At 54.1% G+C, this 27,577-nt stretch overlaps 11 protein-coding genes across 11 annotated transcripts; 7 read left to right on the forward strand and 4 right to left on the reverse strand.

Moving 5' to 3' along the window:
* Positions 1 to 290: 290 nt before the first annotated feature.
* CLUP02_13207 (FAD binding domain-containing protein) lies at positions 291 to 1,908 on the forward strand (the record flags this gene model as incomplete). Its single annotated transcript, XM_049292150.1, has 3 exons — positions 291 to 541; positions 603 to 810; positions 877 to 1,908. The coding sequence occupies 3 exons, from the start codon at positions 291 to 293 to the stop codon at positions 1,906 to 1,908; spliced, it is 1,491 nt and encodes a 496-aa protein (XP_049149296.1).
* A 281-nt stretch (positions 1,909 to 2,189) lies between these two features.
* Positions 2,190 to 2,915, forward strand: CLUP02_13208 (uncharacterized protein; the record flags this gene model as incomplete). Its single annotated transcript, XM_049292151.1, has 1 exon — positions 2,190 to 2,915. One exon carries the CDS (start codon positions 2,190 to 2,192, stop codon positions 2,913 to 2,915), a length of 726 nt encoding a protein of 241 aa, XP_049149297.1.
* Positions 2,916 to 4,639: 1,724 nt separating this feature from the next.
* Positions 4,640 to 5,752, forward strand: CLUP02_13209 (60S ribosomal protein L23; the record flags this gene model as incomplete). Its single annotated transcript, XM_049292152.1, has 5 exons — positions 4,640 to 4,653; positions 5,067 to 5,114; positions 5,196 to 5,442; positions 5,586 to 5,663; positions 5,720 to 5,752. 5 exons carry the CDS (start codon positions 4,640 to 4,642, stop codon positions 5,750 to 5,752), a joined length of 420 nt encoding a protein of 139 aa, XP_049149298.1.
* Positions 5,753 to 6,778: 1,026 nt separating this feature from the next.
* On the reverse strand, positions 6,779 to 7,959 carry CLUP02_13210 (uncharacterized protein; the record flags this gene model as incomplete). The annotated part of the gene is made up of 6 exons (XM_049292153.1): positions 6,779 to 6,817; positions 6,878 to 6,970; positions 7,036 to 7,068; positions 7,103 to 7,351; positions 7,601 to 7,806; positions 7,863 to 7,959. 6 exons carry the CDS (start codon positions 7,957 to 7,959, stop codon positions 6,779 to 6,781), a joined length of 717 nt encoding a protein of 238 aa, XP_049149299.1.
* Positions 7,960 to 9,278: 1,319 nt separating this feature from the next.
* On the reverse strand, positions 9,279 to 12,987 carry CLUP02_13211 (uncharacterized protein; the record flags this gene model as incomplete). Its single annotated transcript, XM_049292154.1, has 2 exons — positions 9,279 to 9,457; positions 9,513 to 12,987. The coding sequence occupies 2 exons, from the start codon at positions 12,985 to 12,987 to the stop codon at positions 9,279 to 9,281; spliced, it is 3,654 nt and encodes a 1,217-aa protein (XP_049149300.1).
* A 1,826-nt stretch (positions 12,988 to 14,813) lies between these two features.
* Positions 14,814 to 16,459, forward strand: CLUP02_13212 (uncharacterized protein; the record flags this gene model as incomplete). Its single annotated transcript, XM_049292155.1, has 2 exons — positions 14,814 to 15,402; positions 15,495 to 16,459. The coding sequence occupies 2 exons, from the start codon at positions 14,814 to 14,816 to the stop codon at positions 16,457 to 16,459; spliced, it is 1,554 nt and encodes a 517-aa protein (XP_049149301.1).
* A 985-nt stretch (positions 16,460 to 17,444) lies between these two features.
* On the forward strand, positions 17,445 to 17,615 carry CLUP02_13213 (uncharacterized protein; the record flags this gene model as incomplete). Its single annotated transcript, XM_049292156.1, has 1 exon — positions 17,445 to 17,615. The coding sequence occupies one exon, from the start codon at positions 17,445 to 17,447 to the stop codon at positions 17,613 to 17,615; it is 171 nt and encodes a 56-aa protein (XP_049149302.1).
* A 772-nt stretch (positions 17,616 to 18,387) lies between these two features.
* CLUP02_13214 (malic enzyme) lies at positions 18,388 to 20,769 on the forward strand (the record flags this gene model as incomplete). Its single annotated transcript, XM_049292157.1, has 6 exons — positions 18,388 to 18,693; positions 18,879 to 18,948; positions 19,025 to 19,321; positions 19,380 to 19,623; positions 19,681 to 20,414; positions 20,759 to 20,769. 6 exons carry the CDS (start codon positions 18,388 to 18,390, stop codon positions 20,767 to 20,769), a joined length of 1,662 nt encoding a protein of 553 aa, XP_049149303.1.
* A 759-nt stretch (positions 20,770 to 21,528) lies between these two features.
* Positions 21,529 to 23,246, reverse strand: CLUP02_13215 (carboxylesterase; the record flags this gene model as incomplete). Its single annotated transcript, XM_049292158.1, has 2 exons — positions 21,529 to 22,563; positions 22,632 to 23,246. The coding sequence occupies 2 exons, from the start codon at positions 23,244 to 23,246 to the stop codon at positions 21,529 to 21,531; spliced, it is 1,650 nt and encodes a 549-aa protein (XP_049149304.1).
* A 922-nt stretch (positions 23,247 to 24,168) lies between these two features.
* On the forward strand, positions 24,169 to 25,832 carry CLUP02_13216 (major facilitator superfamily transporter; the record flags this gene model as incomplete). Its single annotated transcript, XM_049292159.1, has 3 exons — positions 24,169 to 24,719; positions 24,778 to 25,747; positions 25,806 to 25,832. 3 exons carry the CDS (start codon positions 24,169 to 24,171, stop codon positions 25,830 to 25,832), a joined length of 1,548 nt encoding a protein of 515 aa, XP_049149305.1.
* Positions 25,833 to 26,822: 990 nt separating this feature from the next.
* CLUP02_13217 (40S ribosomal protein S21) lies at positions 26,823 to 27,242 on the reverse strand (the record flags this gene model as incomplete). Its single annotated transcript, XM_049292160.1, has 2 exons — positions 26,823 to 27,054; positions 27,211 to 27,242. 2 exons carry the CDS (start codon positions 27,240 to 27,242, stop codon positions 26,823 to 26,825), a joined length of 264 nt encoding a protein of 87 aa, XP_049149306.1.
* Between the last annotated feature and the right edge of the window lie 335 nt (positions 27,243 to 27,577).

The raw sequence follows: 27,577 nt of genomic DNA on the forward strand, positions 1-27,577 counted from the left end.
GGCCCGTCGCTGCTACCTAAACACGCCAAACATCAAGGATCTTGGTTATGGCTCGGCCTATCCCACCGCAAGAAGTTGGACATCACCTGCTTCTCTCCCCCATAATTCGTTGTTGGGGCCTTCAGAGTACCGGGAAGGATTGCGACGCCAGAGGGGATCCCCTGCCATGTATAAACTGAGTACGGAGCATACCCACGACCTTTAACAACCCAATACCGTCCGCCCTTCAGTTCTGCGCATTTCGTGGACTGCTCTATTGCCCTCGAAAAATCCCCTTCGTGGCACTAATCATGGGACAGAAGCCTAGCAGCCCGTTGGCGACTTGTCTCGACAACGTCTGCAATGGCCGCTCCTCTTGCGTTGGATATCCAAACGACCCTCTCTTCCAGCTCAACTGGGTGAAGCCGTACAATCTCGATATCCCGGTGGAGCCCATCGCTGTCACAAAACCGTCAACAACGGAAGATGTCGCCGGTTTCGTCAAATGCGCTGCGGACAACAATGTCAAGGTGCAAGCCAAATCGGGAGGCCACTCATATGCGTAGGTTTCTCGACATGTCATCGTTATCTAGTCCACTGCTAACATGCTCATCTCTCCTCAGCAACTTTGGCATTGGCGGCACCGACGGCGCTCTCGTCATTGACTTGGCAAACTTTCAAAACTTCTCCATGGACACGAACACTTGGCAGGCAACTATCGGCGGAGGTCACAAGCTGCACGACGTGACGGAAAAGTTGCACGACAATGGGAAGAGAGCCATGGCTCACGGCACGTGTCCCGGCGTAGGCATCGGAGGCCATGCCACAATTGTCAGTCCCCCGCAGTCGGCGATCTATCAAGCCTTCGTGCGCCCTGCTAATGCATGTCACATTTAGGGCGGTCTCGGCCCCAGCTCAAGAATGTGGGGAAGTTGTCTTGATCACGTCGTCGAAGTTGAGGTGGTCACCGCAGACGGCAAGATCCAGCGAGCAAGCGAGAGCCAGAACTCGGACCTCTTCTTTGCTCTCAAGGGCGCCGGCGCCGGCTTCGGCGTCATCACCGAATTTGTTATGCGGACCCACCCGGAGCCCGGCGATGTTGTACAATACTCGTACGCCATCACTTTCGCCAAGCACCGCGATCTTGCACCTGTCTTCAAGCAATGGCAAGATCTCATTTCTGATCCAGAGCTGGACCGTCGGTTCAGCAGCGAGTTTGTGATGCAGGAGCTCGGCGTCGCCATCACGGCTACATTTTACGGTACAGAAGATGAGTTCAAGAAGACGGGCATTCCCGACCGCATCCCCGAGGGCAAGGTGTCCGTGGTGGTAAATGACTGGCTCGGCGACGTTGCTCAAAAGGCACAAGATGCGGCGCTCTGGCTGAGTGACATCCAGTCACCCTTCACCTCCAAAAGTCTCGCCTTTACACGCAACGACCTCCTCAGCGAAGATGGCATCCAAGGAATGATGGACTATGTGGATGGTGCCGACCGCGGTACCCTGATTTGGTTCCTCATCTTTGACGTTACCGGCGGCGCAATCAACGACGTGCCCATGAACGCTACCGCCTACCGTCACCGCGACAAGGTCATGTTCTTCCAGGGCTACGGTGTCGGCATCCCGACCTTGAGCAGCAAGACCAAGGATTTCATGTCCGGAGTCGCCGACAAGATCCGGAAAGCGAGTCCGAACGAGCTGAGCACGTATGCTGGTTATGTCGACCCGACACTCGACAACGCGCAAGAGAGGTATTGGGGAACCAACCTCCCAACGCTGGAGCGCATCAAAGCGACGTGGGATCCCAAGGATCTGTTCTCGAATCCCCAGAGCGTGCGACCCAACGCGAGCGCTCAGATTGTCGCGCCTACGACTAGTGGTGGTTCGAATGGCTCGAATAATAGCGATTCGACAGGCGGTGGGAGCTAGGAAGGGGCCGGGAGCACCCGGCATCTACCTGGTCTTATGGGACTCGCGTTCACAACGGTTATGGTTTTGGCATTCTCTATACTCATGGCATGAGGCACTGGCTCGGTAGATCATGAGGCAGTGGGCTGTTTTCTTCAAAGATACCCGGTATCAATTCAAGCATATTCTATTGGATTCATCATTTGGCCACGTTTGTGGTTACGCAAGTGCCGTGAAAACTCAAGGAAGCCTACTAGGCATTCAAATAACAATGTGCACCTTTGGAGTCGTACGCTTCGAAGATGACCGACCTGGGCAACGGCAGAACACATAGGCACCCGCCATGCGATCCTGGTCCGTCCTTTGTGGGGGCCGTAATTTCGCCCTCTCATCGGCCAACACTCATCATCAACCACCACCAACGCCAACATCATTCAGACTTAACAATCCTTCGTCTCGCCTGGCGGGAGCTCGTTCCTCGTCAAGCCTTTGATCTGATCGATGTAATCGAAGCAATTGATGTGAACTCGGATTCGCCTCGAAACTTCCTTGTTCATCAGTATCAGCATCTTCACCCTTCACCACCTCACAACCTCACCCCAACCGACCAAAAGATGCCCTCCGTCATCAACGGCAACCTCTCCCGCCGCCCCTACACCGTCCTTGAATCCGCAACCCGAATATCCCACATCCTCCACCACCCCTCCCTCCTCACGCCGCGCGAGGTCGTGTTGGGAATCTACCTCGTCCACATAACCTACTGCACCGTCCTCACGCTCCGCAGCATCGGTTACCTCGTCTTCGAGGCCGGCGGGCAGGACATGTGGTGCCCGGCGGACCCGCCTGTGCCAGAGTGGTATCCGCCCGGGTGGAAGGGGGAGCTGAGTCGGTGGGATTGCTTCCGGATGTTGAGGTGGATGGTGCTGAGGAGGGTTGGGGCTTTGGGGTATGAGGTTTTTGCGTGGGGTGTAATGGGGGTGCTGGGTGCGGTTTTGGCAGAGGAGGGGGTTAGATGGGTTAGAAGATGAGTGAGAGGGATGGTGACGGTTGTTTGGGTGATGACTTGAGTTGAGGTCGTTGGGCGCGATGTTGGTATGGGTTAGACTGCGACTTTGAAGTCAACAGGCTTACGAGATGACTTAGATAGTCTTAGCTACGCTGAGAGTCATGGTCTCGAGACTTGGAAATCAAGATGCGATCAAGGCTCAGGCAGCTACGCGTCATATTTGATCATGTCCGGCTTTGTTCAACGACTGTGTTATCTTCCAGTCCGCTTTAGCAAACTATTGAAATTAGCAACCATATTTCAGACTTGCGTCATGATCTACTTCTACCATGGCTCCTTGTGAAATGACTACGAAACCCACTTGAAACCAGTTGAACAACAGTCGCCTCCAAGATCTTATCAAGGTGTGAGAATACAGCCCTGCCTCTCATATTTCCTATTCACCCGGTTGCCGTGGACTACGATCATCAACGGGGTGACGGAGGGGCTCGGAGTGTTCTATGCCGGGATGATGGAGATGATGGGCCTTGCCCCAAGGATGTCCGGATGGGGACTTTGGAGGTGGAAGTGGACAACGGATCTTTCTCAGATGGCCTGATACGAAAGAGTTGTCTGCGCGATGATGGTATCTTTGATGGACGGTCTATGAGCTTTATGTGAGCTAGGATTCAACTGGTGAGCATCTTGCACCAGATGCTCGATAATATGAGTCTCGGCGAATCGATAAGAGAACAGATGTAACATTGTCCTTGCTACCAAGTATAACAACGGAATGGGGAAGGACTTTCAATATGGTATTGGAGCGACGATGAAAGTCTCATCATGAGACAAATGCAGGTATGTTTACGAAGCAGTAATTTCCATGCGCGTGATGCAAGGCGTCGTGTAAGGAAGCTCAAAACTCGAAGTCATCAAGAAGACTGCGTCATTTGCGTCGCTTCTATTTCAAGCAACAATTGCTTCCCTCATCGTCGAACATACCGTACCTCCTTACGGTCTTCTAAGTCAAGTTCACTCTCGACCCACTCACGGGCGATGGATTCGGGAGTTCTTGATGTGCTTCGCTGTTATCCCACGCAGAGGCGTGGACCTGAAGGCTGGAGTATCCACATCCAGCATCCCAACCAATCGTAATGGGCCTAGTTAGGCTTGCCCGTGTGTAAGTTAAGCACGCAGCAAATTAAATGACTTAGAAGTCTATCTTCCTGTAGCTGATTGAGAGTGAAAACGGGTATCGCGCAGCGCGGGCTTCGCTGTTACTTTTATTCCTCTCAAGATGATCAAGTGGGGTGGCTCGGTAAGAGTCGGTGAGAACAACTGATCTGGACTGATTAGTTACATTCGCCGGTGAACGATTACATGACTGTATGCCCGTTCACTGCAATCTACAGTCTTTGAGAACCGAAGAAAGACCCAACATCCTTCACTGCGATTGTATCTTCCCCCAAGGCAGTGATGAGGGGGGGGGGCCTGGGAGAGAGTGAGGTGGGGCAAGACTTACAGCGGGGTCTTTGCGCATCCAAAAAACAGAGGAAAAGGTTTTCGGGGACGGCTTATCTAATCTACACGTGACTGACAATTCTGGCTCGGGTAAGGGAGGAGCGTAGGGTTCGGTGCTCCACACCAGCGATTCACCAAAAACATTTTCGAAGTCGTGAAATTTCCAGCCTAGTTCACGATTCCACGTCCGCCATCTAACCCTCCAGCCAGCCCCGTAGTTGATTCCGACACCCCCAAACCGACACAATGGCCAAGCTCTCGTAAGTCATTGTCACTCTACTCTTCGAATCCAGCGACGGCGCAAAATTTTCGGCTTCTTTTCACCCCTCCTCCAGCGACGACGGGGGTTTTGGTGGGATGCAGGCGGCACGAAGCGGGCGGGCGCTCGAAATTTCGACACAAAACAATACTACGACCGACGCAGGGAAAGAGGAGGAAATCTTGAAGACAGCAAGGCAACGGCCGGAAGTGTTGGATTGAGCTTCGACTTCGACAGAAACACCGATTGACGGCATGCACGAATGGAAAACAAAAACACTGCGCGAAACGACACCCTTCGCCTGCCGCTAGCCCGCCACGAGAAACGAAATTTTGCGCCGACAATGGAGGAGACAAAAGCAGAGAAAATTCCGGCAAAGATCAAGACGCGGAAGTGCTGACCAGATTCCTACAGTCGCGGTGCCCCCGGTGGCAAGCTCAAGATGACCCTCGGTCTTCCCGTGTACGAACTCTCCTCTCTCCCCGAATGAGAGAAACCCTTCTCTCTGTGGTGGGAAACTCGTCGCTGACTCTGTTGCTTCAGTGGTGCCGTCATGAACTGCGCCGACAACTCTGGTGCCCGTAACCTTTACATCATCTCCGTCAAGGGTATCGGTGCCCGCCTCAACAGACTGCCCGCCGGTGGTGTCGGTGACATGGTCATGGCCACCGTCAAGAAGGGAAAGCCCGAACTCCGCAAGAAGGTCCACCCCGCCGTCATCGTTCGCCAGTCCAAGCCCTGGAAGCGTTTCGACGGTGTCTTCCTGTACTTCGAGGACAACGCCGGTGTCGTAAGTACTATCCGATATCTGGGAGACATGGGACGCGTCGGACGAGACTTGGCCGTACGGCTTTCGCATAGCCAGGCTCCGAAGATGACGTCCCTTTTTTGAAGATGGATATCACGAACTGTCTGCTAACACACCTACTACAGATCGTCAACCCCAAGGGTGAGATGAAGGGCTCCGCCATTACCGGCCCCGTCGGTAAGGAGGCTGCTGAGCTCTGGCCCGTAAGTTTTCCCAATACAAACGATCTTGTGATACACGAGACTAACACCCAATTCAGCGTATTGCCAGCAACTCTGGTGTCGTCATGTAAAGGAGTTTTTTTTTACACAAGTCAAGAAATAAAAGGGCGAAAAGGACGACGTTATGGCTACGGATTAGGTCAACCGGTGCGAACCATTGGGACATACTTCATCACCCCTCCTCCTCTCTCTCCTTGACACCTCTCTCCCCCCACCCTGTCATCATGAAGTGAAAGAGAGCGAGGTCGAATGGATTCCATCATCACACACAAAACACCATCTGAAAGAGGGTTGTGGGCCTGGTTTTTTTCTTTTTAGTTTCCTCGCTGGACTGGCAGGTTCTGCATTTCGGCTGTGGCGTGTAAAGGGAAAGAAATTCATACCAGGCATTTCGCATACAGGAGAGATACAAAAATCCGATTCTTTGCGCACGTTACACATATTTGCCTCCTGCTTTCCCGTTTCGCTCCCCATTTGGCGCCTTCGCTGCGTGTGAATTGGCCATGTCTTTGCTCTACTCCCAAGCAGACGAGCGTCGACGAACACCGACCAGGCAAATGCCCAGGATTCCAACTAGAAAGTTGGGTCTGTATTAGTGATAACTGCGTGCGGTTTCCTCCCCGCCTTCTCACTTTCGCCCGCTTCTATTGGCGGCGACGGATAATGAATGTGTCTGCTGAGGCTCTGACTGCACAGCAATTTTGACCCCCTCGCGGGCTATGGCCTACGTTCACGATTTCCTCAATCAGCCCGAACCAGTCCAGCACCGCTTATCCAATTCCCATGTCCTCTACCTGGAGCAACTTGACTTGCCTTGTTGTGATACAAGCTCTGCGCTGTGAACATTCTACTCTTTCCCGCGTGTCCGGTGGCGACACTTCGGTTCCTCTGACTTGATATAGCTACGACTAGCTTATCCAAATCACGGTCGCATTACGAATAGGTGGTTTCGAATTGCCTACAGTGTCGGCTACAAGACTTGGAGCCGACCTAGGTTAGACATTGCTCAGCATTGCGATATTCGATAGCTGGTTGGAGAAGAGGAAAGTCATTGCTCGAAGTGTAGTCAAACGCACTAGGGCGTATATTTCGTCATCTCATATGAACATGGAGGTATCAAGGATCGGGAAGAAGAACTATTGAGGAGGCCTGTCTGTATCGCGGGACTTGCAGCATGACGGGGCCAACGCGCTTACGCACGTGCGGTAAATCCACGTACAACTATGCCCAAGGATTGCAGTCTTTGAAGCCTGGTGAGCGGCCAAAATTGCAGTGTTGACAACCAGCCCCTTTTTCAAACCGTGTCACTCGCCGACACGCGCCATGATTGGTGTTGAACTCCTCCCTAAGCCACCAGAATGGGGTGCCAGTCGAGCATCGCCTCGTTCTGAGGCAGGATAAACCAATAAACGAGTCGATACCTTCAAGAAGCCACCCGTGCGATCAGAAAGGGATGTCCGCATGCGCCCGAGAAGAGAGGAAGTAGTAGTATGGGTCATGGCCGTCACCATGTCCGCAGCACGCCAGATTAGGTCCGGCCTGTCGTAACCCTGGCTACCCCCAATAATCGAATGAAAGAGGATTGTAGAGCTGCAGCTGCTGAATGACTTGACACCGAAGCCCTTTGAGTGAGGTAAAAACGCTGTGAAAATGATCGTACAGTGGATAGACTGTGTACAAGGCATTACATTATGTTTTAGTTGTTATATCGCTACCCAGCGAGCACCCTCTCTAAGGTTGCTAATTTTGATGTTAGGAAGCACCTCGCAATATTACAAGTCCTCAACGAGATCAATTAGCCGTTTTCTGCGCCAGGAGAAATGGTAGCCGCTTGCTTATAATGCAAAATCTCTGTAGATTAGGATTGCCGAAGATGACCGACGAGATGACCTCTGGAAGATACTAGAGTCTTAGTGTACGCCCACAGGCTTAGATACATACAGCTGCGTTGGACGGGTTGCATAGTTGCATGGAATGCGAATGCAAGGCTGAGTTTTCTTGGACGGGAAGGAGGTAGCCAAGGCTACATCTGATCCAATGAAAGTAGCCGATAGAGGCAGCACGGCCTTGGGGCGTGTAGAAATTGCAGTGAAGGTTGACAAGCTATGATGCAAGTATGAATTGGCTCATGTGATTTGTTTTTGCTAGTCCACGCTTGAAGCGGGAGTTGCCTGGCCCCACCTTCCAGATAATCAGCGATGAAGATGTTCACATGTGCAGAGCAGAGGAGGGAACGGTTGCCTCGAGCTCCGTTGCCTTGCTGCTCTCGCAGCCGCATATCACGGACGCGTCGGCAATACGAGTGTTAGGGGCCATCGGAAGTGGCTCAAGATGAAGGTTATGGGCGGAATAGAGAAATTCTACGCTACTATGGCCACTGACAAACGCGGTAGCCGGCTTGCCAAAGACAAGTGAAGGATATGTCGAGCGAGGTTAGGTTGTCAATTGCACCTACGGCGTAAGGCACTCACTTGTGAAGTTTCGATTTTTAGTGTCGGAAAACATGGCGATGGAGGCATTTTGGTCCCTAGGAGATGGGAAAATGCTCAAGATATGACAAGCGACACATCGAGCGAAATACTCACTGAGTTGTACTCCTGCATGGTCAGGATAGCTTCAACGATGAGGTAAACAAGCAACTTCAAGAATAGCAGAGACAGTTCTTCGTATCACATCAAGAACATCGTATGTGTATGGCATCAACGTCAATTTCATCAGAGAGTATTGACTCCATCCGTCCACCGCCATCGTACCAGAAGACAAACCCCACTTATCCATCACCAACCCATGTCCTAGGGCGTCTCAACGAGATCCTTCAAGCAGGAAATCAGAGCCAAATTCCCTCATCCATGAACCGCCCAGATATGCGAAAGTTCTCTCTCCTTCCCCAAGGCTGAGGCCAGACAGCCCACGACTTGACTCTCCACTTCCATTGACGCGCCACCTCCGAAAGACCACTCACTTCAGCGAGCGGGTGCCAAATCGACGAAATTTCGTATTCGTCGCCTGAAATCAAGAAAAGTTTGGCGCAAATACACAAGAGCCGAGAAAGAAAGATTCGATAAAAAGAAAAAGTGACGAAGACGGCGGCACTGTAGATGTCCTCAGTCGATTATGGGAGCTGAGGCCGGTGTACCGTTCTGTCAATCCATCAATGCAAAGATCCATACGCTCTCTCCTCTTTTTTGGTTTCCAACACTCGAATCGAAAATGGGAAAAAGTCGGATGCCCTCGCTTCCCGATGCTGATGTAAGAGAGATCATCTCCCAAGGTGCCTCTCCCGATATGTGTACTCGAACAAGAAAACTGAATTAGGTGTGTATCGGCGTGCGGGGCTTTTGCGTATTCGTGTGCCCGAACCCGTCCACTGCCATCCGGATGCGACTTTCGTCATGCGAATGGGTATACAATGCTGATCGTAGAAGACTGGGAAATAGTTGCTCTGAGAAGCACATGATGCTGGTAATGATATTCGTGGGTCTCGTGACCTTTTGCGGTTGTGTTTTTTCAATGTGATCCGTATGGGTCATCATCCTGCTCTGCATGGTAATCAAACGTGCCGTTCTTAACGGACGTGTGTAGTTGTGTCTGGATTCGTTACTGTCCCTGTCCCATGGGGAAAGGTGCCGGTTGTCCAGATTGCTGGAGTTGCATGGCCTTCTGCTGAGCGATTCGGGCCGCATCAGCTTCGGCCGCGGCAGCTGCTGCCTTTTTCGCAGCGAGAGTAGCCTTTCTTTTGTTGACAGCGCCCTGCATGCTGCCATTGAGCCATCGTTCTAGAGAAATTGTTAGTGGACTGTAAAATCAGTGATGGGGTTGCGTAAAGCGTACTTTTCATCGAGGCCGACATCTTCTCCGACTTGGTCATGGTCGAGTAATCCTTCTCCTCCCCTTCAGCCTGGCTAGGCGGGGCCGATGACTTGGCCGAGGTAGGTGCAGACATTGGCGCTGGCCGAGGGGTCGACAGGTTGTACTCGCTGACGTCCGTAGATGTTTGGCGCGGCGAGGCTGGGGGCTTGATGGTCCATCTTAATCCATTGTTAATCAGCTTGAATGACACCATCATCCGGGGCTGAGGGGACTCGGCTGCATCGAGAGTCGCGGTGAAACGGTGTATATCAGCGAGAATATGCTCGCCCAGTGTCTCTTTGGGTGCGAGCTCCGGTGCGCTTTGCTTTCTGTTGATGCGAATGATGCGAGCCTTCTTAGGCTGGGGCTCGGCCTCCACTTCTTCCTCGTCGACTTCCTCCTCGTCCTGCCAATTTCGCTGTCGCTTCTTCTGACGCAGTCCGTAGGTAGATCCGGCGTCCGAGATAGTGGCCATCGATGATGCCGAGGTAGGGCGAGATTCGTCGGTTGTTTCGGGTGCAACAACAGCAACATGGCCGTTGCTCTTTCGCTGCGCTGCGCGACCTCTCTTGGGGGTCGGCTTCTCGGGCTCCTCTGGCTCTTCCTCGACAATGGCGGCCGACTTTGGTTGTCTGCCACGCTTGCGCTTGGGAGGCTGTACCTGCTCTGGCTCCGGCGGCGGGGCGATGGCCTCTTCTTCGGGAGCAGGCGAATTCGGCTCCGAGACCACCACGGCAGACTTCCTGCCCCTCGGCCCTCTCTTCTTGGGGCCGGGCTTGGCAGGTGAAACTGTTTGCGGCTCGGGCTCAGGCTCCTCTTCGGGATCTTGAGCTGAAGCCGCCTTTTCTGCGGCGGCAGCCCTACCGCGCTTCTTCGGGCCCGGCTTGTTGCTTCCCGGAGTTGTTGCACGGTGGTCGTCCTGTAACACGCCGTCAAACAACTTCGGGGGGTTGCGAGTTCTCTTGCCAGAGACGATGACTCCGTCGCCCTCGGCAGCCTTGGCGCTTGCTTGCGGCTGGCTTCGGAGTTGGCGGACACCTTCGCCTCCACCACCCTTCTGAGCGCCGGGATCTTGGTTGCCCACTTTATTGGGGTGAGGATCGTACTCAAAGTGATACGTGGCGGCCATGATCCTGTCTTGCAAGCGTTGCTCGAGAATTCCGGCGTCTTTCTCCTTGATCGTGGCTCGGGAGCCCTGCACCTCAAACTCCTTTTCGATGTATGAGTCTACCTTGGCAAAGGCGTTCAAGTCGGCAGTCTTCTTTTCGTAGGCGGCATCCTGAATGGCGCGACGCTGGGCATTTTCTTGATCATCTACGACCCTGCTGCACTCTTTGTACTCCTCTTGATAAGCAAGGAGGCACTCATTGGCCTGAGCGAGAAGGTCCCAGAGCTCCTCTTGGGGGAGGTCCTCGGAGTCCTTTAGGAAGGCTAGAAATTCGGCAGGATCCCTAAGCTTTTTGAACCTGTACTGTTTTCTGAAGCGTTGCTTCGGCATCAAAGCTGGTGTGCTGGTCCCAGTCGCGGCTGAGGGCACAACAGGCGACCCTTGGCGGGGCGTAAGTGCGGGAGTCGGGGCAGCCGAGTTGTAAGCGGACCCTTGGGAAAGTTGCTGGCCTTGGCTGTCGGGTGCGAGATCCTCATCGTGATCGGCGTCCCGCTCAGTGTCGTCAACTTCGCCGTCTGCATCGGCATTGGCACCGTCTTCTGCGTCTGCTTCAGCACCCTGGCCATGGGTGTTCGCATTGGCATTCTCGGGCGTCTCGTCAGCGATCTCTCGCTCGCCGGAAGTTTCAGCGGCGTCGGCATTTGAGGTGGGCGCAGATGCCTCGACAGCGACCGGGTAGATGGAGTGGGTGACATATTCGCCATCAACGTAAGGTGTAAGGTGGGACCACGGATAGCGCTTCTTTTTCGCCTCAGGAGCGGCGGGTTGGGGTTGCGGGGATGCTGCTTTGGGTTCAGGAACAGCAACGGGTTCAGGAGCAGCAACATCGTCCTGCATTTCTGCATCGGGTTCCTCTGCAACGTCAACGTCCATCTCGTCTTGAGGCCGGGACAAGTCCTCGGACTGAGTCGTGAATGATATAGAGACGTCGACATCTTGTGAAGGGGCGGTGGGCTGTGTATTTAACGGCTCCTCTTGAGGCGGAAGCTTATTTTCGGTCGCTTCGATATGACCGTTTACCTTTGTGTCTTCTGTTGACACATCGGCGATAGACTCTCGTGGTTCTTCAGTCGGCTGTGCGACGTTGACATGGTCGATGTTGTTGGTGGCGTTGAAAATCTGAGCAACGGCTGGTGCGGAATTTTCCTGAGTACCGGAGACAACAGCAGAGTCGGCGTTGACTGCCGGCTCAGCCATCTCCGGCAGAGCCGTTCTCTGCGGTAAACTTTCAGTAGGCCGCACGGGAGAACTGGCCTCTCTCTTGGGCTGGATAGAATAATCTTCGACAAAGTCGCCATGATGAACTGTTGTCGCCCCGGTGTCTGGGTGCGGGCCAGTGTTTCCGATAATGGTGACTTGATTGACGCGGATGGGCTGAGGGTGAGCGATGATAGGGCCCGCTACCTCATCCGCGGCGGTAACAATGTCGCCGGGAACGGTTTGTGCTTGGCTCTGGCTCAATTGACTCTCATCCTGCTTGATGATCTGATGGCCAATGGGAGATGCCAGTTGAAGTATTACCTGAGTCTTGCGTTGGATGGGCGACGAGAGCTGGTCATGGTTTTCTGGAAGGGAGGCGTGACCGGAAATGTCCTTGTCATTGTCATCATGGTCAGATGCATCATCAGAGCTGATGAGGTCAGAAGAATCGCCCACCACTTCAATAGTATCCTTGACAATATCCTCGTCTGATTGCTGAGAGTAGAAGGATTGTTGTTCGACGACGTTCTTCCGAGCCGGAGTCCGACGACGAGCGGCGGCAATACTGGCGACGGAAAATTCTCTCGAGTTGGCGCGGCGCTTTTGTGCTGTGGGCGTGTAGTACTCCTCGTCGACGACTTCACTGTCAGCCCGCTTCTTACGGGTAGCAGTGCGAGGGGCCGGGATTGCAATCTCGGGCAGCTCATCCTCAAAGTCTGCGGCGGAGTAGTCGATTTTCGCACGCTTTCTCAAAGTGTGAGGGCCCTTGCGGTAGGTCTCGTCTTCTTCATCTGCGGGCCCGTCAAAGCCGCTGGTGCGAGATCTCTTTCTAAGAGCCTTGCCAGGGCCAGGACCGGATCCGCCCGTACTGGGAGATGAGCGGACACTGAAGGGGTTATTCATGGGAATGGGCTTTGCGTTGCGGCGATTTTGAGGTGCCGTCTGAGGAGTGCGAGAGGCAGCAATGGGAGGAGAGCGCGTCATGATGCTCGAGTTTGACTCGCCGCCTGCGCTGGTATCAGACTGGATGCTGGAAGTGGGAAGAGTTTTCCGGCGATTCGGACGGCCACCGCGAGAGCGCTGGTCCATAGCTGTCAGAGCAGCGGTTGTGTGATGGTGCAGTCCAAGTAAGAACAGGTGAAGAGGTGACCTGGCTTACGGAGACGGATGTGTAGATGATTTGGGGGTAGAAGGGGAGCCGCAATAAGATGGCGGAGAAAGCCGAGAAGTCATTCAATGAGACGGGAGACGACTACTCTGAATATTGATGTGATGTGAATGAAGAGCTAATGAACCCTTGTCTCGCCGTAGATTTAACGGATGGCAGTAAGAGGCTGTCGGTAGGGGGAGGGAGGTTGAATGTGAAGGTGCTGGCGAAAAAAACCGGGTTTGATGCAAGTAAGTGGTGATGTGGTGGTTTGACTTGACTTGGACCACCCGACTGAGAGCTGAGAGTGAGAGCCAAAGGTTGTGTGAGTGGTGAGTGGTGAGTGTGAGTGAGCGAGACCGAAAGAGACCTGAGCTGAGAGAAACGGGCCTTGCTGTTGCCAATACCAAATAAGACGTCAAATTTGAGAGCAGACAGAACGGGTCTGCGCGATAGCTAGAGCAAACAAAAATACGCTCTGGAGAAAGCTAAAGAGCCAAAGAAAATAGCGACGATATTTTCAAGAGGGCAAAGAAGTCGTGAGGGTAAGATATCTGAGGTGGAAAAGATGGTGATTTGTGCTGTTGGTGGCCCCTTCCTGTCTTGTTGCTGAGATGGCTCCTTCCCGTCTTCACTTTGACTTGCATTTCTCAATTTTGCCTTGCCAGCCGGGGCCCTGTCCACGTCTGCGTCCACACACGTCCACCTGTTGCTCTTGCTGGCCTGGCTCAGGCTGGCTGCCACTTCCTTCCGTTCCGTTACTGGCTGGCAGGGGCCGGGAGAGAGAAAGGGAAGGCACGACTGGGCCCCTTTGGAACGCTCCTGCACTGGCATTGGCTGTTAGTCCTTCCGAGCCAGCCACGCCTGGACCACAAGGCAATGGGAAGGAAGGAAGGAAGAAAAACCGGTACGTGGGTACATGGAAGGGCCCAAGGGGGAAGGGACTCGGGAATGGGATACGTACCTACCTCTGGCTGACTTGCACCCCAAGTTCCCGTCTCGTCAAGCATCCCAGGACCTATGACGGGAGCTGGAAGAAATCCCTTTAGTGGCCCGACATCCCTAAAGCTTGTCACTATGGGCGAACCTACAGCAGGCTCACCCCTATAGCCACTGATCAAGACCCCTAAAAGCCCGCTGTAAGCCTTGACAGACCAAGAACGAGAGAACCCAGCCCGGCCAGATGGCGACTTCAGACGGGGACCCACAAGACACGCTTTTTTCATTTCCGACTGGGGATGGGCGTTCACTCAGGGCCAATGAGATGACACGCTTCTCGTCCACTCCGGATACGGACTAGCGCATCCCTTCTCTCCGCTTGATGCATCGTCCCTGGTGAATGTGATGCATGTCTCCAGCAGCTGTCGCCAATGTGTGTGGTGCTGTGCGGCGTGCCTGCGCTGGTGCATCAGACTCCCCCGTTTGGTTCACAGTCGGAGAACATGAGGTGAATGTTCAACTGCATCTTGGTCAACAACAATAAACGCCCGTCATTATTCGAGCAGTGAGCTGGTGTCTCTCCGTTACACCCACCAATATCGCCTTGATCGCTTCGGCCTGGCCCGTCGGACTTAGAACCCCACGCTATAATCATTGCTCCTTCCATTCGAGCTGTTGTTTCACGGTGTCCTGATACCTAGCGCCGCCTGACTAAGCTTGCCGAGCATCCCTTTTGGAGCTACCTAACCGCCCTCAAAGTGTTGCACCTTGTAGCTAGTGACGTCTGCCCCGCAACATCACCAACACCACAATCCTCCCATCGCCCAACATGGCTTCCAAGAAGACAAAGCCCGCCGCTGCTGGCGACGACATTGACGACCTCTTTGATGGAATTGGCGACAATGTTGCCCCCCCTAAGAAGTCGCTCGAGAAGAAGCCCAAGCCTACCACCGCCGCCTCCAAGGCTATGGCCGATAACGACATCCTGGCCGAGCTCGAAAAGGACCTCGAGCAACCCTCCCGTCCGCATACGCCGCGTCTTAAGGAGACGGGAGCGAAGGGAATCCCCAAACGCTCTGCGACCCCCACCACCGACGACAAGTCGACTGCCCCCCGCAAGTCTACCGACAGCGCACGATCTCTCCGCGCGAGCTTCACCCCCAGTGCCACAAGCTCCGACCTGCAAGAACCCGAGAAGAGGCCTGCTGAACAGCTTGCCACTGCCTCCTCATCAGCTGCTTCTCCCGAAGCCGCGCCCGCTGCGGCTGCTGGAGGTGGTTGGTGGGGTGGCATCTTCAACACGGCCACTGCCGCCATGAAGCAGGCCGAGGCTGCTGTGAAGGAGATTCAGAAGAACGAGGAAGCCAAGAAATGGGCCGAACAAGTCCGTGGAAACGTTGGTGGCCTCAGGGCTCTTGGTAAGTTCACAAGCTGGTTTTGCCATCTCCTAAACGCAACCCACGCGCGTTGGTATAGAGGGGACAAGTAGGTTTTAACACTACCTTTACAGGAGACAACCTTCGCCAGCAAGCTCTTCCGACATTCACGAATATCCTCCACACCATTGCCCCTCCCATCAGCTCTCACGAGAGACTCCTCATTCACATCGCCCACGATATGGTCGGGTACCCTTCCCTCGATCCATTGATCTACGGCACCTTCTCCCGCGTCATGTCCCAGGTGGAGGGCGGCGAGTTGATGGTCATTCAGCGAGGCCAAGAAACCCACAGCCGCAGATACTCCAATGACAGTGGCGCGGGCTGGAGAGACGGTCCTTGGTGGAGACAATCCGACTCCCCGCGTGACCTGGGTCTGATTAAGGGTCTGACCGAGGGCACCAAGCTCTGCCGTGCTGGAGCCGAGGGTTACGCCAGCGAGTACTTTGCAGCCCACGGCGGTGTCGAGCAGGCTCGGCTACGTGCGACTGAGCCGGTGAGCGAAGACAACCCGGTCCGCAGCTCCGACCTCTTCCTTGCCATCCAGGCTGTGGGTACCACGGCCGACTCGGGTCTCTTTGCCAGTACGTCGGCTGTGGAGAAGGAGAAGGAGACTTCGGCCGTGGCCGAACAGGATGAGGCAGATGAGATGGTTTGCTTCGCCGTCTTCTGCCTCGACCCCGTCCACGAGATTGAGTACTCGGCCATCAGCCAGTCCATCCCGGCCAAGTGGATCCGCTGGTTGGACGCCGCCAACCCGCTGACTCCTGCCAGCGGTGATGATGGCCAGGAGGGCTCTCTGGGTCAATCTATCCCGGATGAGATTCGTGAAATCGTCGAGGGCGGTGGTGTCGACCCCCGCGAGTGGGTCGCCGAGTGGATCGAAGAGCTGTTGAGTCTGGCTGTGGGTGTCGTGGCACAGAGGTATGTTGCCAGAAGAATGGGTGTTGGTGAGGGAGGCATTGGAAAGGGCAAGAGGCGCATGGACGAACTTGTTCAGGATGGTGGTGGCGAGGCTGCCCGGGCTGGTCTTATCTAAGCCAGCATCGGTTAGCAGTGACTGTATGAATTTATCTAGGTGTTCGGGTATACCGTTTTCTTTATCAACATGATTGAACAATCATTATCATTATACAAATGGCACCACTAGTGTTCACGTTCTTGCCTCTTTGTGTGCCGAATGCTTGAATCGTACGCCAAATGTGATCTTGGGTCACCAACAGTTCGACGTCAATATCTGCTTGAATGTGGCGTATGGTTGATGGTCATCGGATAAAACCATTGATGAGAAAGCCAATAGATATATATGTTCATTTGCAACGCTGTAGCCTCATGAAGAACGTGCTAAGCTTAGACACCTAAAATAGTCGCACTGTCGACACCGCGTTGACTCCCGACATTGTTGAAATGACTCCTATACAATACTTGGCAACCAGCATCATATACATTGGCCAATAGAATCTCATTTTGCTTCAGTCAAAGTATTGAAGTCTATGGCTTTGAAGTTGGTCACCAAGACCGACTTACACGGGCGCGGAACGCACCAGCCGGCACCAGCTGCTCTACGAGCTCGGCACCTCCCCCGAGTCCCCACATTGGATTCTCTCACGGGTGCGTATTACATAATCTGAAAGCTGCAACGTAAGATTTGAGAAGAAAATTTCCTTCCCTCCGTATCCCTCACTTGATCAAACTCACCGGCCGAACACCACATTTTGCAAAGACAGGCAGCGCAACAAAAGCAAACGGCTCAAGTGAGTCAAACAGGGATGCTCTCGAACTTCTACGAGAATGGGCATTATACTTTGCCTCCCTGTGCTCCGTGGCGGTGTCCATCGCGTCAAAGCATGAAAGTGGTGTGAAGCCAAACGAAACAGGAAGGATAGCTTTAATCATCCTTACCTACGTTACAGCAGCGTCTACCCAGTCACTTGGATTATTCACGAGTCTTTGCTTCGGCTAGGGTCTCCTTCTTGTGCCGCGTTTTGCGGTACACTCTGGAGAGGACTGGAAATACACTATTTATGAGCGGTAAAAATCGAGGGGTGAAGGGGCGTTTACGTCTTTTTTCCTCTCGATTTTTGCCGAGCTGCAAGAAAAACAGGACCATCATAGTCCATGCCCATCTTTTTTCCTACATGGGCGAGGCTCCAGGCGTACCGACATATTTTGTTGTGACTTTTTGTTTTGCATGATTTGAATTGAAAGCATTGCCGGTTCAAAGTGCTACTTGCCATCCACGTCCATGTTGCCCAAATGACTTGGATGGCTCCAAAGTGCTGAATGTCCCAGCAAAGTACCTGCACCACACCCTCAATCAAGCCACAGTCAACAAGACGAGCTCATCAGTGCATTCCTAACGTTGGCAAGAATCATGGATTCGAGCAAAAAGGTCACATTCACACCGGCCGAGTCCCGGTCGTCTCCGGTGTTTTCCTCCACCCTTTCGGGCCACCGACATGCAATGGAAGTTGCACCTCCCCCACCTCACGCACTTACTCAAGTTGCTGTCACCATTCACCACAAAGAATGGCCTGACGTCACTTGGCAGTCAGCGCTCACAAGCGGCAGGACGGCAACGCCATCAAGCCGCTCTTTCCTCTCCTCCTCTAAAATACCTCGATACCTCACGTTACCCCCCTTTTCCCCGAACGTGAGGTACGTAGCTGTTCTTTAGCGTTTCTGTGCCAAGGAAAATGTACATATTGAAATCCAAGTGGACGGCGACGTCGACATCTTATCACGACTTCCCGTCTCTGCTGCTTGCATGTGCTTCTCATCAGACCATCTCGACTCCCACTTAAACACACTCATAAGCCTGACTGTGCAAAGCTCCAGGTCTGTGTTATACGTATTTTTCCCCTCACTCGAGTTCATCATCATTCGATGCCACCCAGAATCATCGTGAACCCTCTTCAGAATATCATCACCACCCGCCGCTCCCGTTTACCCCGTCTATCTCACACCATGGCTCCTACAAAGGACCGCAAGGAGCCCAAGTTCTCCCACCTGCCTCTGAGCACCAGCGGCCCCATCAGCTGCGCCGTCACGGGCAGCGCGCTGCTCAATACACCTTATCTCAATAAGGGAACAGCCTTCCCTGATGACGAGCGCCGCGAGTTCAACCTGACCGGTCTGCTTCCCCAGAGCATTCATTCCCTCGAACAGCAGCTGCACCGCGCCTATGAGCAGTACAAAAGCCGCCAAGATGACCTGGCCAAGAATACATTTTTGACGTCGCTGAAGGAGCAGAATGAGGTCTTGTACTATCGGGTATGTATTTGAATGGTACCATATGTTGAAGCATTAGTGATCTGAGACTGGTGTGTAGTTGTTACAAGAGCATCTTCCGGAAATGTTCAGCATCGTGTACACGCCAACCGAGGGAGATGCGATTCAGAACTTTTCAAGACTATTCAGAAGACCTGACGGCTGTTTTTTGAACATTAATGATGTAGATCGAGTCTATCACGACCTCGCCCAATGGGGGCGACCAGAGGATATCGACTACATTGTGGTTACCGGCATGTACCCCGTCCCCGCCTATGCCACCTTGTCTTCCGAATCTGTTATGCCCGAATGATCCGCTGACTAGCTACACCAGATGGAGAAGAGATCCTGGGTATCGGAGACCAGGGTGTCGGTGGTGTTTTGATCTCCGTGGCGAAGCTCGTCCTCACAACCCTGTGCGCTGGTGTTCATCCCAATCGAACACTGCCTGTGGTGCTCGACTGCGGCACTGATAACGAGGAGCTCTTGAACGATGATTTGTATCTGGGACTCAGACAGAAGCGTGTGCGGGGACACAAGTATGATCGCTTCGTTGACGAGTTCGTCAAGGCTGCCAGGAGGCTGTATCCTCGCGCTTACATCCACTTCGAGGACTTTGGTCTCACCAATGGTAAGTATGGTGGTTCTGTTTGGATGGGGGCCCCTGCTAATATGCGATGGATTACTAGCCAGAAGAATTTTGGATCAATACCGCCCCCATATCCCGTGCTTTAACGACGATGTGCAGGGAACGGGATGCGTCACTTTGGCGGCAATCACGGCTGCTCTACACGTCAGTCAGCAGAAGCTCACTGACCTGCGCCTGGTCATCTTTGGTGCTGGCTCAGCTGGTGTTGGAATCGCGGACCAGGTCAGAGACGCCATTGCCGCCGAAGGAAACATGAGTAAGGAGGATGCTTCCAAGCAGATCTGGTGCGTATATACCCGCAAACCTTACAAACTGCACCATTCCGGCTAATAGAGACACAGGTTGATCGACAAGCCCGGTCTCTTGACCACAGATAGCGAGGTATCCGCCGCCCAAAAGGGCTTCGCCAAGGACCCTTCAGACTGGAAGGACAAGGACGCGTCTCTCCTTTCGGTCATTCAGAGTGTCAAGCCCAATGTCCTCATCGGGACTTCGACCAAGCCCAAGGCTTTTACGGAAGAAATCGTCCGCGCCATGGCAGACGGCGTTGAGCGGCCCATCATCCTCCCTCTCTCCAACCCAACTCGTCTCCATGAGGCCGTTCCGGAGGACATCTACAAATGGACCGACGGCAAGGCTCTCGTCGCGACAGGTTCCCCTTTCAAACCGGTCAAGGGCCCCTGGGGTGAAGGCGGTAAGGAGATTGAGATTGAAGTCGCAGAGTGCAACAACTCTGTCGTCTTCCCGGGCATCGGCCTCGGCTCCGTGCTTTGCCGGGCGAGCCTGGTGACGGACAAGATGCTCGTTGCGGCTGTGGAGGGCGTCGCGTCGCTCAGCCCCGCACTCAAAGACCAGACGGCGCCGCTGCTGCCGGGTGTGGATGTCGTCAGGGACGTCAGTGTGAGGGTCGCGCGGGCGGTGATCAAGGCGGCCGTCAAGGAGGGCGTGGCGACGGAGGAGGGGATCCCGGAGGGGGACGAGGACTTGGACGAGTGGATCCGGGAGCAGATGTGGTCGCCCGAGTATCGCCCGCTCAAGCTTGTTGAATACAGTGAGGCGAGTCGGGAGGCCAAGGGTGAGATGAAGATTGCTGGGAGCTTTAGCAGAGTTGGGAGCTGGTAGATACCGTCATTCAGTTCACGCGTGAGTGTCCGAAGACGGCAAAAGGCAAAAGTACATGCAACACCGGGCGTTCGCCGGTCGTCTCCGACCCGACTACTACTCCGGCCCTCACTGGTTTATCGATGGGAGAGCGGACGGGATCCCGAGTTCTCCAGTGGGTGTGGTCGCATGTGGAACGGAGTGGTGATGCTGAAGTTGGGTGGAGGTTGGCGGTGAGGCTCTGGAGAAGGGCCTCCAGCCTCATTGGGGTCATTTGAGGAACGGACGCAAAACAACTATTTTTTAATACTGATTTAGATACTAGATAATTGCCTGAACAGATTCATGTAGAAAACCGCGCGGAACTATGTTGTGGTGTTGTTTGGTGAATTAACTTGGTCTTTTATTCTTGTTTTTCAAATGCGTACAAAGTGGCGACAATAGCGTTTATTCTCAAGACTCAAAATAACGGCATACAAGGTTTCCAGTCCGGCATAGAGAGAAAAAGTATTCGACTGAGACGATCATCTAATCATGCTTGAATCTGGACTCTGGTGATATCTGATAAGCTCCATCGCTGGGACTTTCCGTTAAAGTTCACTTCCAATAGCAGCAATGTGAGGTAGTGAGATGGGGGAAGGCCGTTCCCACGATAGCAACACGATCAAGAAGCCTACGAATCAATAGTATCAAGCACCCCAACGGATATTCCGACTCGGTATCTATTTATGCCACATGGACCTATAGATTGACCTTGACGCATGGTCCTAGTCTGCGTTACAGGGTATTCGAGCGCCACTCAATGGTCTGGATCCAATCTCAATTTTCGAGTCAGCTCTCCAGCCACGCCTCAGTAAACAAAGACTTATGAGCTCAATAGTCTTGGCCTTGTCCAATGATATGTGCGAGATTGATGATTGCGAAAAGTATCAGCATCGGTCTTGGCTTTGAGTAAGAGGCTTCTGTGCCGTGAGTACTTAGACTCTCAACAGTTGTGGTCATACATAAACACCAGGAAATTGAGAGACTGGGTCATGGAGGATTTATCATCAAGGGTTTTACTTTTTTATTTCTACTCAACAACGCACTCATTGCTGCGACACATCAACCTTTGTCCACCAAAACTCCGACTCCTTTCTCGCCCAAGTATCGGCACACAACCGCGCCGGAACCCCCGCCTCACCCCCAATAAGCTCCTTATTCTCCTCCGCAAACACCAACGCCTTGGGATCCTCCGCCACGTACCGCTCCCACGTGGGCCTCTCCGGCGCGCTCTCGCCCCGCACGGCATTCGGATCGCCCGCCACGATGAAGCTGGCGAGGTAGGCGTTCAGCGTCAAGCACAGCTCCTTTTGCGTCGGCGAGATTTTTGTTTTCGCGGGCTCGCAAGCCTCGTAGTACATGTTCTCGCCGTGGCGCGCGCGGTCGAGGAGGGAGCTCTCGAGGCCCCATTGGTAGAGGTAGACGGGGAGCGCCGGGTCCGCGCGGGAGGCGAGGTCGGCTGTTTGGCGGACGGGCGCGACGTAGGCGTATTGGCCGTAGGCGATTTCGAGGCGGCGGTATTGCGCACCTGTGCCGTCGAGGGATTCCTTGTAGGGTGAGGTTGGGATGATGAGGGGGTCCGGGTAGAGCTTGTCAATGGTCTCGACGTCCTCTTTGGAGAGCAGGGGAAGCAGGTCGGCAAAGAAGGAGGTGAATTCGTCAGATTTGGAAACCTTTTTGGAGATGTAGATGGAGCCTTCGTTGCGGTTGAAGCCCGTCATGATGGGGACTTTGCGCCACTTGTTGAGGCGCCAGGATTCCATTGGCGGGCGGGGGATGATGTCGCCGTCGACGACGGGCTGGAAGGCCCAGCGGAGGGACGGGTTGTACTTGTCAAAGACTGCGATTTGGGCCTTTTGGACGACCTCGGTGGGCGCTGCGCGGAGGTAGGCGAAGGTCTCGGCGGCGGAGAGGTCTGGCGGGCAGCCTGTCTCTGCGAGGAAGTCTGCGAACTGGGCTTCGTGAATGGGGGCGCTGTAGGGGCGGACTGCGCGGGATGTTGGGGCGCCGGACTCGAGGATGACTTTGTGGAAGAGGGGTGGGTTGTATTGGCCTTCGTCGTTGATGAGGATGTGGCCGATCTGGGGTTGTTTGTCAGACTTGAGTCTTCTCTTTCATGGTAGAAAGGAAGGTCACTGTGAGGACTTACAGAGTGTGCTCCGGCGGAGATGCCAAAGAGGGTGACGTTGTTGGGGTCTCCGCCGAATGCCGTGATGTTGTCGCGAACCCACTCGAGAAGAATGAGTTGATCTTTCAAACCGAGATTCACAGAACCCTCCTCGAAACTCTTAGTGGATGGTAGGAAACCGAGAGCTCCAATTCGATAATTGAAGGAAACTGCAATAAAAGCCTGTCCCGAGTTGGCCAGGAACGAAGCCGTGTTGTGCATCATGGCGGTGCCTCTGTTGAATGCGCCGCCGTGGATGTACACGGCAACGGGCAGCAGTGTCTCATTTCGAGACGACGAGACGGGCCGGAAGACGTTGGCGGTTAAGCAGTCCTCGCTGTACTCAAACGCTGGACCGCCTGGGAAGAGTTGCTTGCCCGGTGCGACGGGACCCCATTTCGAGGCGTCGATTTCCTTTGTTGAGGGTTGGACTTTGACCGGTGCGCGGAACCTGCGATCTCCTGTTGGCGGGAGCGCATACGGAATACCCTTGAAGGCTTCGACTGGCCGGGGGAGACTATCTGACACGACTGTGCCGATGACGGTTCCCTGGGTGAGTTTCACTGAGGGACGGGCATCTTGAATTGTCGAACCCATTGTGAATGTCTCTTGGAGTTTTGACTCTGCCTTGACGGTGTGTAAAGACAAGTGATTGAGTTGAGTTTAGTTGAAGTGTCTCAAGCCGCAGTTCACAACTCGCAACCGGGGTGCATCCCACGAAGCTCTTATCGATAATCGGCGGTTGCTCGTACCGGCTTGCCGATGAGTTGCAGTTGACTTTAACACACCCTCTTTCTCGGACAAGGTCCGGATAGTGAATGACCTGACTAGTAATACTCCGTAGTTATCGAATGGTGCTTGGCGCCGTGGCGGGAAAGGCTTGATTAGGCGTTAAATGATTGTGAGAACGACTCAAAGAGGCTATTGATACCGGGGCTTTCCCGCGGGGACGATACGGCCGATTTCGGCGCGACGTGCTTTCGGGCACAGATCTGGGCGCCGGACTCCCCCTTTCGACTTTCGACATGTTGAACAGAGTCAACAAATGCCCCCCGTTCCCGGCTTATCAGCCCCCGTCCGACTTGTGCTATCGGACGGGCCCCGACTCATGGGACCCCCCCGGCACGACTTCCCCGCGATAGCCAACTGCCATTATTTCCTAGTGCACCCAGCTGAATTCCCAGTCTTGCGGATAACGTCGCCCGTAAAATGTGGTTCTATATGGATCTGGGTTCAGATAAGACGTCCCATTGACGGACTCCTGGGCCTCCGCGTTATCATACCTATCTGCCTAGTAGTTTACCCCGGACTGGGTAGCGTGTCGTGGTCAGGGTTGTCGAGATAATGACCAATTGGCAATGAGACATTAAAGGAGTTATCCCTCTCGTCAGAGAGACGGGAAACCCTTGGAAAAGTGGTAGGGAGGCTTCATCTTTGAATCTCCTTCTTCTCAGGATCACCACTCTTACCTTGTTCAAGTCTTTGTTTTCGAAGTTCCCCGCCTACATCGACAACAACAATGACCGAGAAAGTGTCCAAAGACATCAAGGTCGCCGAGGATGGCCTCGAGCCGACAAAGTCCTTCACGACGGGCGAGGTCGCGCACCTCGACGAGTCCGAGGCCTTTCTCCAGGAGAATAATATCACAGAAGAGTATCTCGCCGAGCTCGTCAACGACAAGGAGAAGAACCGACGCCTGGTCCGCAAGATTGACCTCATGATCCTCCCTCTCCTGGCCGGCACCTACGTCTTGCAGTACATTGACAAGCAGGCGCTGTCCTACGCCGCCGTCTTTGATCTCTTTTCCAGCACGAGCGTCACGCAGACCGAGTACTCGTGGTTTGCGAGTATCTTTTACCTGGCCTACCTGGTCGCTGAGTACCCATGGGTCTACATTGCGCAGAAGACGCGCATGGGCAAGGTGGTGGCGGGATGTGTTCTGTCGTGGGGTTCGGTGTTGATGATCACGGCTGCGTGCTCCAACTTCCCTGGACTTGCAGCGTGCCGTTTCCTCCTTGGAGTTTTTGAGGCGCCCATCACGACGTGCTTCATGATGATGGTTTCCATGTGGTGAGTCTCGACGTCTCGCTCCCCCCTATGTCGACATTGTCCTAATGCGTGCATTCAGGTACGTGCGATCTGAACAGCCCATGCGAGCAGGACTCTTCTACTGCTGCAACGGTGTCGGCAGCATGCTCGGCGGCGTTCTCAGCTACGGCATCGGCCAAATCGACTCTTTCCCCGTCTGGAAGGCCGTCTTCCTCATCTGCGGCGGCATCACCGTTGTATGGGGCGGCCTGCTCCTCGTCTTCCTCCCAGACAGCATCCTGAGCGCCAAGAGATTCTCCCTCGAGGAGCGAGCCCTCCTCGTCGGCCGCGCGCGTCTCGCAAAGACGGGCGTCCTTAACAAGACCATCAAGTGGTACCAAGTCAAGGAGGCCTGCCTCGACCCCCAGGTCTGGCTGCTGACACTCTTCGTCCTGCTCAACGAGGTCATCAACGGCGGCGTGGCCAACTTTGGCAAGCTCATCATCAAGGGGCTCGTTACTGACCCGCTGTTGACCACGGCGCTGGGAATCCCGCAGGGCGCCTTCCAGGTCTTTTGGATTCTCACGGGTGCCTACACCGCATCCAAGTTCCGTAACCAGCGCACGACCGTCATGGCGGTGTGGCTCATCCCCACCATTATCGGCTGCTGCATGATCTGGAAGCTGGATAGAACGCATTACAAGGTCGGCGTCCTGTTCGGCTACTACATGATTGGCTGCTACGTCGCTTCCCTGGTCCTGGCCCTGCAGATGCCGGCAACGAACCTCGGAGGATACACCAAGCGTATCACGGCCTCGGCCATTGTCTTCACGGCGTACTGCGTGGGTAACATTATTGGGCCTCATGCGTTTTTGGCCAAGGAGGCGCCGTTGTACGCGACTGGGTGCAAGCTTATCCTCGCGTGCTCGGCTTCGCAGGTGGCTATTGCTGTTGGGTTGCGGATGCTGCTCATTCGCCGCAACAAGCAGAGAGATGCTGCTGCGGCGGCTGCTGGTATCTCGCCTGATGCTGAGCACGATGATGAGGGAGTTGACTTGACTGACAAGGAGGTGAGTTTCCCGAGCTTCTGTGACCCGCAAGAGACTTTGATAACTAACATGTGGACAGAATCCCAACTTCCGTTATGTATTATAAGATGTTTTAGAGCGGGACCTGTTTTAAAGATGACTATAGACAAGAATCTGTTTAGAGCGACAATTATGAGACCATGTTGATTCTGAGAATCGAAATTGAACTGTGAAGCGTAGTAGAACGTAGCCCGAGATTGCCCACAGAAAGCCGGAGATGCGGCTGGGCAGCCGGCCGGGTGGCTGTATCCCCAGGCTGTGACTGTGGGTATCAGACACGGAAAACCCTCTAGGTAGATCGAAGCATCTATAGCTTTGTCATCCTTGATAGCTCGTCCCCTACTTATTTCGTCAGTGGAACCTGGACAATGTGACTCAACCATAGATCCTTAGGACGGGCGTCCGCTAAGTCGCAGCTATCGGATACAATACTAAGTCAGTCGTCTCTCTCAAGGCCACAATACACAGTCTCGGAGGGATTCGCAGCGGAAAACTTGGGGATGAAATCATATTCGTATTGACAGTCTGGCAGCTGCGCCTAGACGTGTGAGACCCGTATCTGTACCATGACGAACACCTTAACGGCCACGGCTTTTTCAAGGCCTGCATCAATCTGCGGCACGGAGGCTATCATAGTAGCCCCAGAATCCTCGACCATGGGAGACCATCAAGGGTGGCACGAGAATCCTTCGCTAGCCGGGGCGTGGGAGTGGAGCAAAGATATTGCATCGGGAGCGAAGGGGGTGAGGGCGAGTGGTCACTGGGGACTTTTGTGGTAGTTTGTCTTGATCTCGAACGCGGAAAATCTCATTTTGTTGGGTAGTCGTGAACCATTCCTATGCCATTTTCCTCTCCGCAGAGAGCCGGACGCCTCGAATTGGCGATATACCATGCAGCCAACTCTAGATCCATGATGTCGACCGACCAGACCGAACGACTAGACCTTTTTGACAAGTCAGCCCAACCGTCCGACTGTTGTAAACAGCCCTTTTGCGAGCCGTACAATAAAACTCCCGACGTACCATCCTTCCCCCCCGAGGTCGCATCCTTTCAGCATTTAGCGCTGGCCGGACCAGACAGCCTTGACGAGGCCATCGCGCTGGGCCAGACGGTTGAAGGCATCGTCGCTCTCGCCCATCGCACGAACGAAACCGGAGAGGGCGTAGACGTGGTTCTCGCCGGGGACGGCGCGGCCGTTCTCGTCAACCTTGGCGACGGAGATCTGGACGGAGGCGTGGTCCTTGGCCTTGATGATGCGGTTGGTGGCGCTGCACTTGCGCGGAACGTAGCTATTCGACGAGAAAAAAAACAAGAGGTTAGCATGGGACTCTCGATATCGAATTTTTGGTGTAGTCGCGCTTTTCCCGCGAAAGCTTCCTCCTCTCGATTTCGTCTCGCGCGGGCATTTCGTGGGATGGTTCGGTATGGGGAGGGGGATTTCTCACAGATCGACGATCTCGCCCTTGTCGTTCTCCATTGCTGCGGCTTGCGTTCGGGGTTGACTAGAAGCAAGTAGGTGGTGGTTTGCGTGGATGTTGTCGTTCGCGGGGTCGAGATGCGGGAGAGCTGTGGTAGACTGACTGCCTTCTTTTTTCGAAATTTCGTGTGGGCGGGCCGAAGCGGCAGGAAAGGGTTGAGATCACGTGGATCTAGCGACGGCTGCTTACCTCATACTGGAGATAAGATAAGAAACCTGTCATCGCCAAAATGGAAAGAACGGTCTGTGCTTCGATGACCAGGGTGCTCTTTCTGACCCCTGCTGCAGATACCTTACTACGTACGGTACGTACCCACAGCCGTCTAGGCCTGGAA

The sequence above is a fragment of the Colletotrichum lupini genome, chromosome 7 (assembly GCF_023278565.1).
Source record: "Colletotrichum lupini chromosome 7, complete sequence".
In the NCBI taxonomy this organism is placed as follows: Eukaryota; Fungi; Ascomycota; class Sordariomycetes; order Glomerellales; family Glomerellaceae; genus Colletotrichum; species Colletotrichum lupini.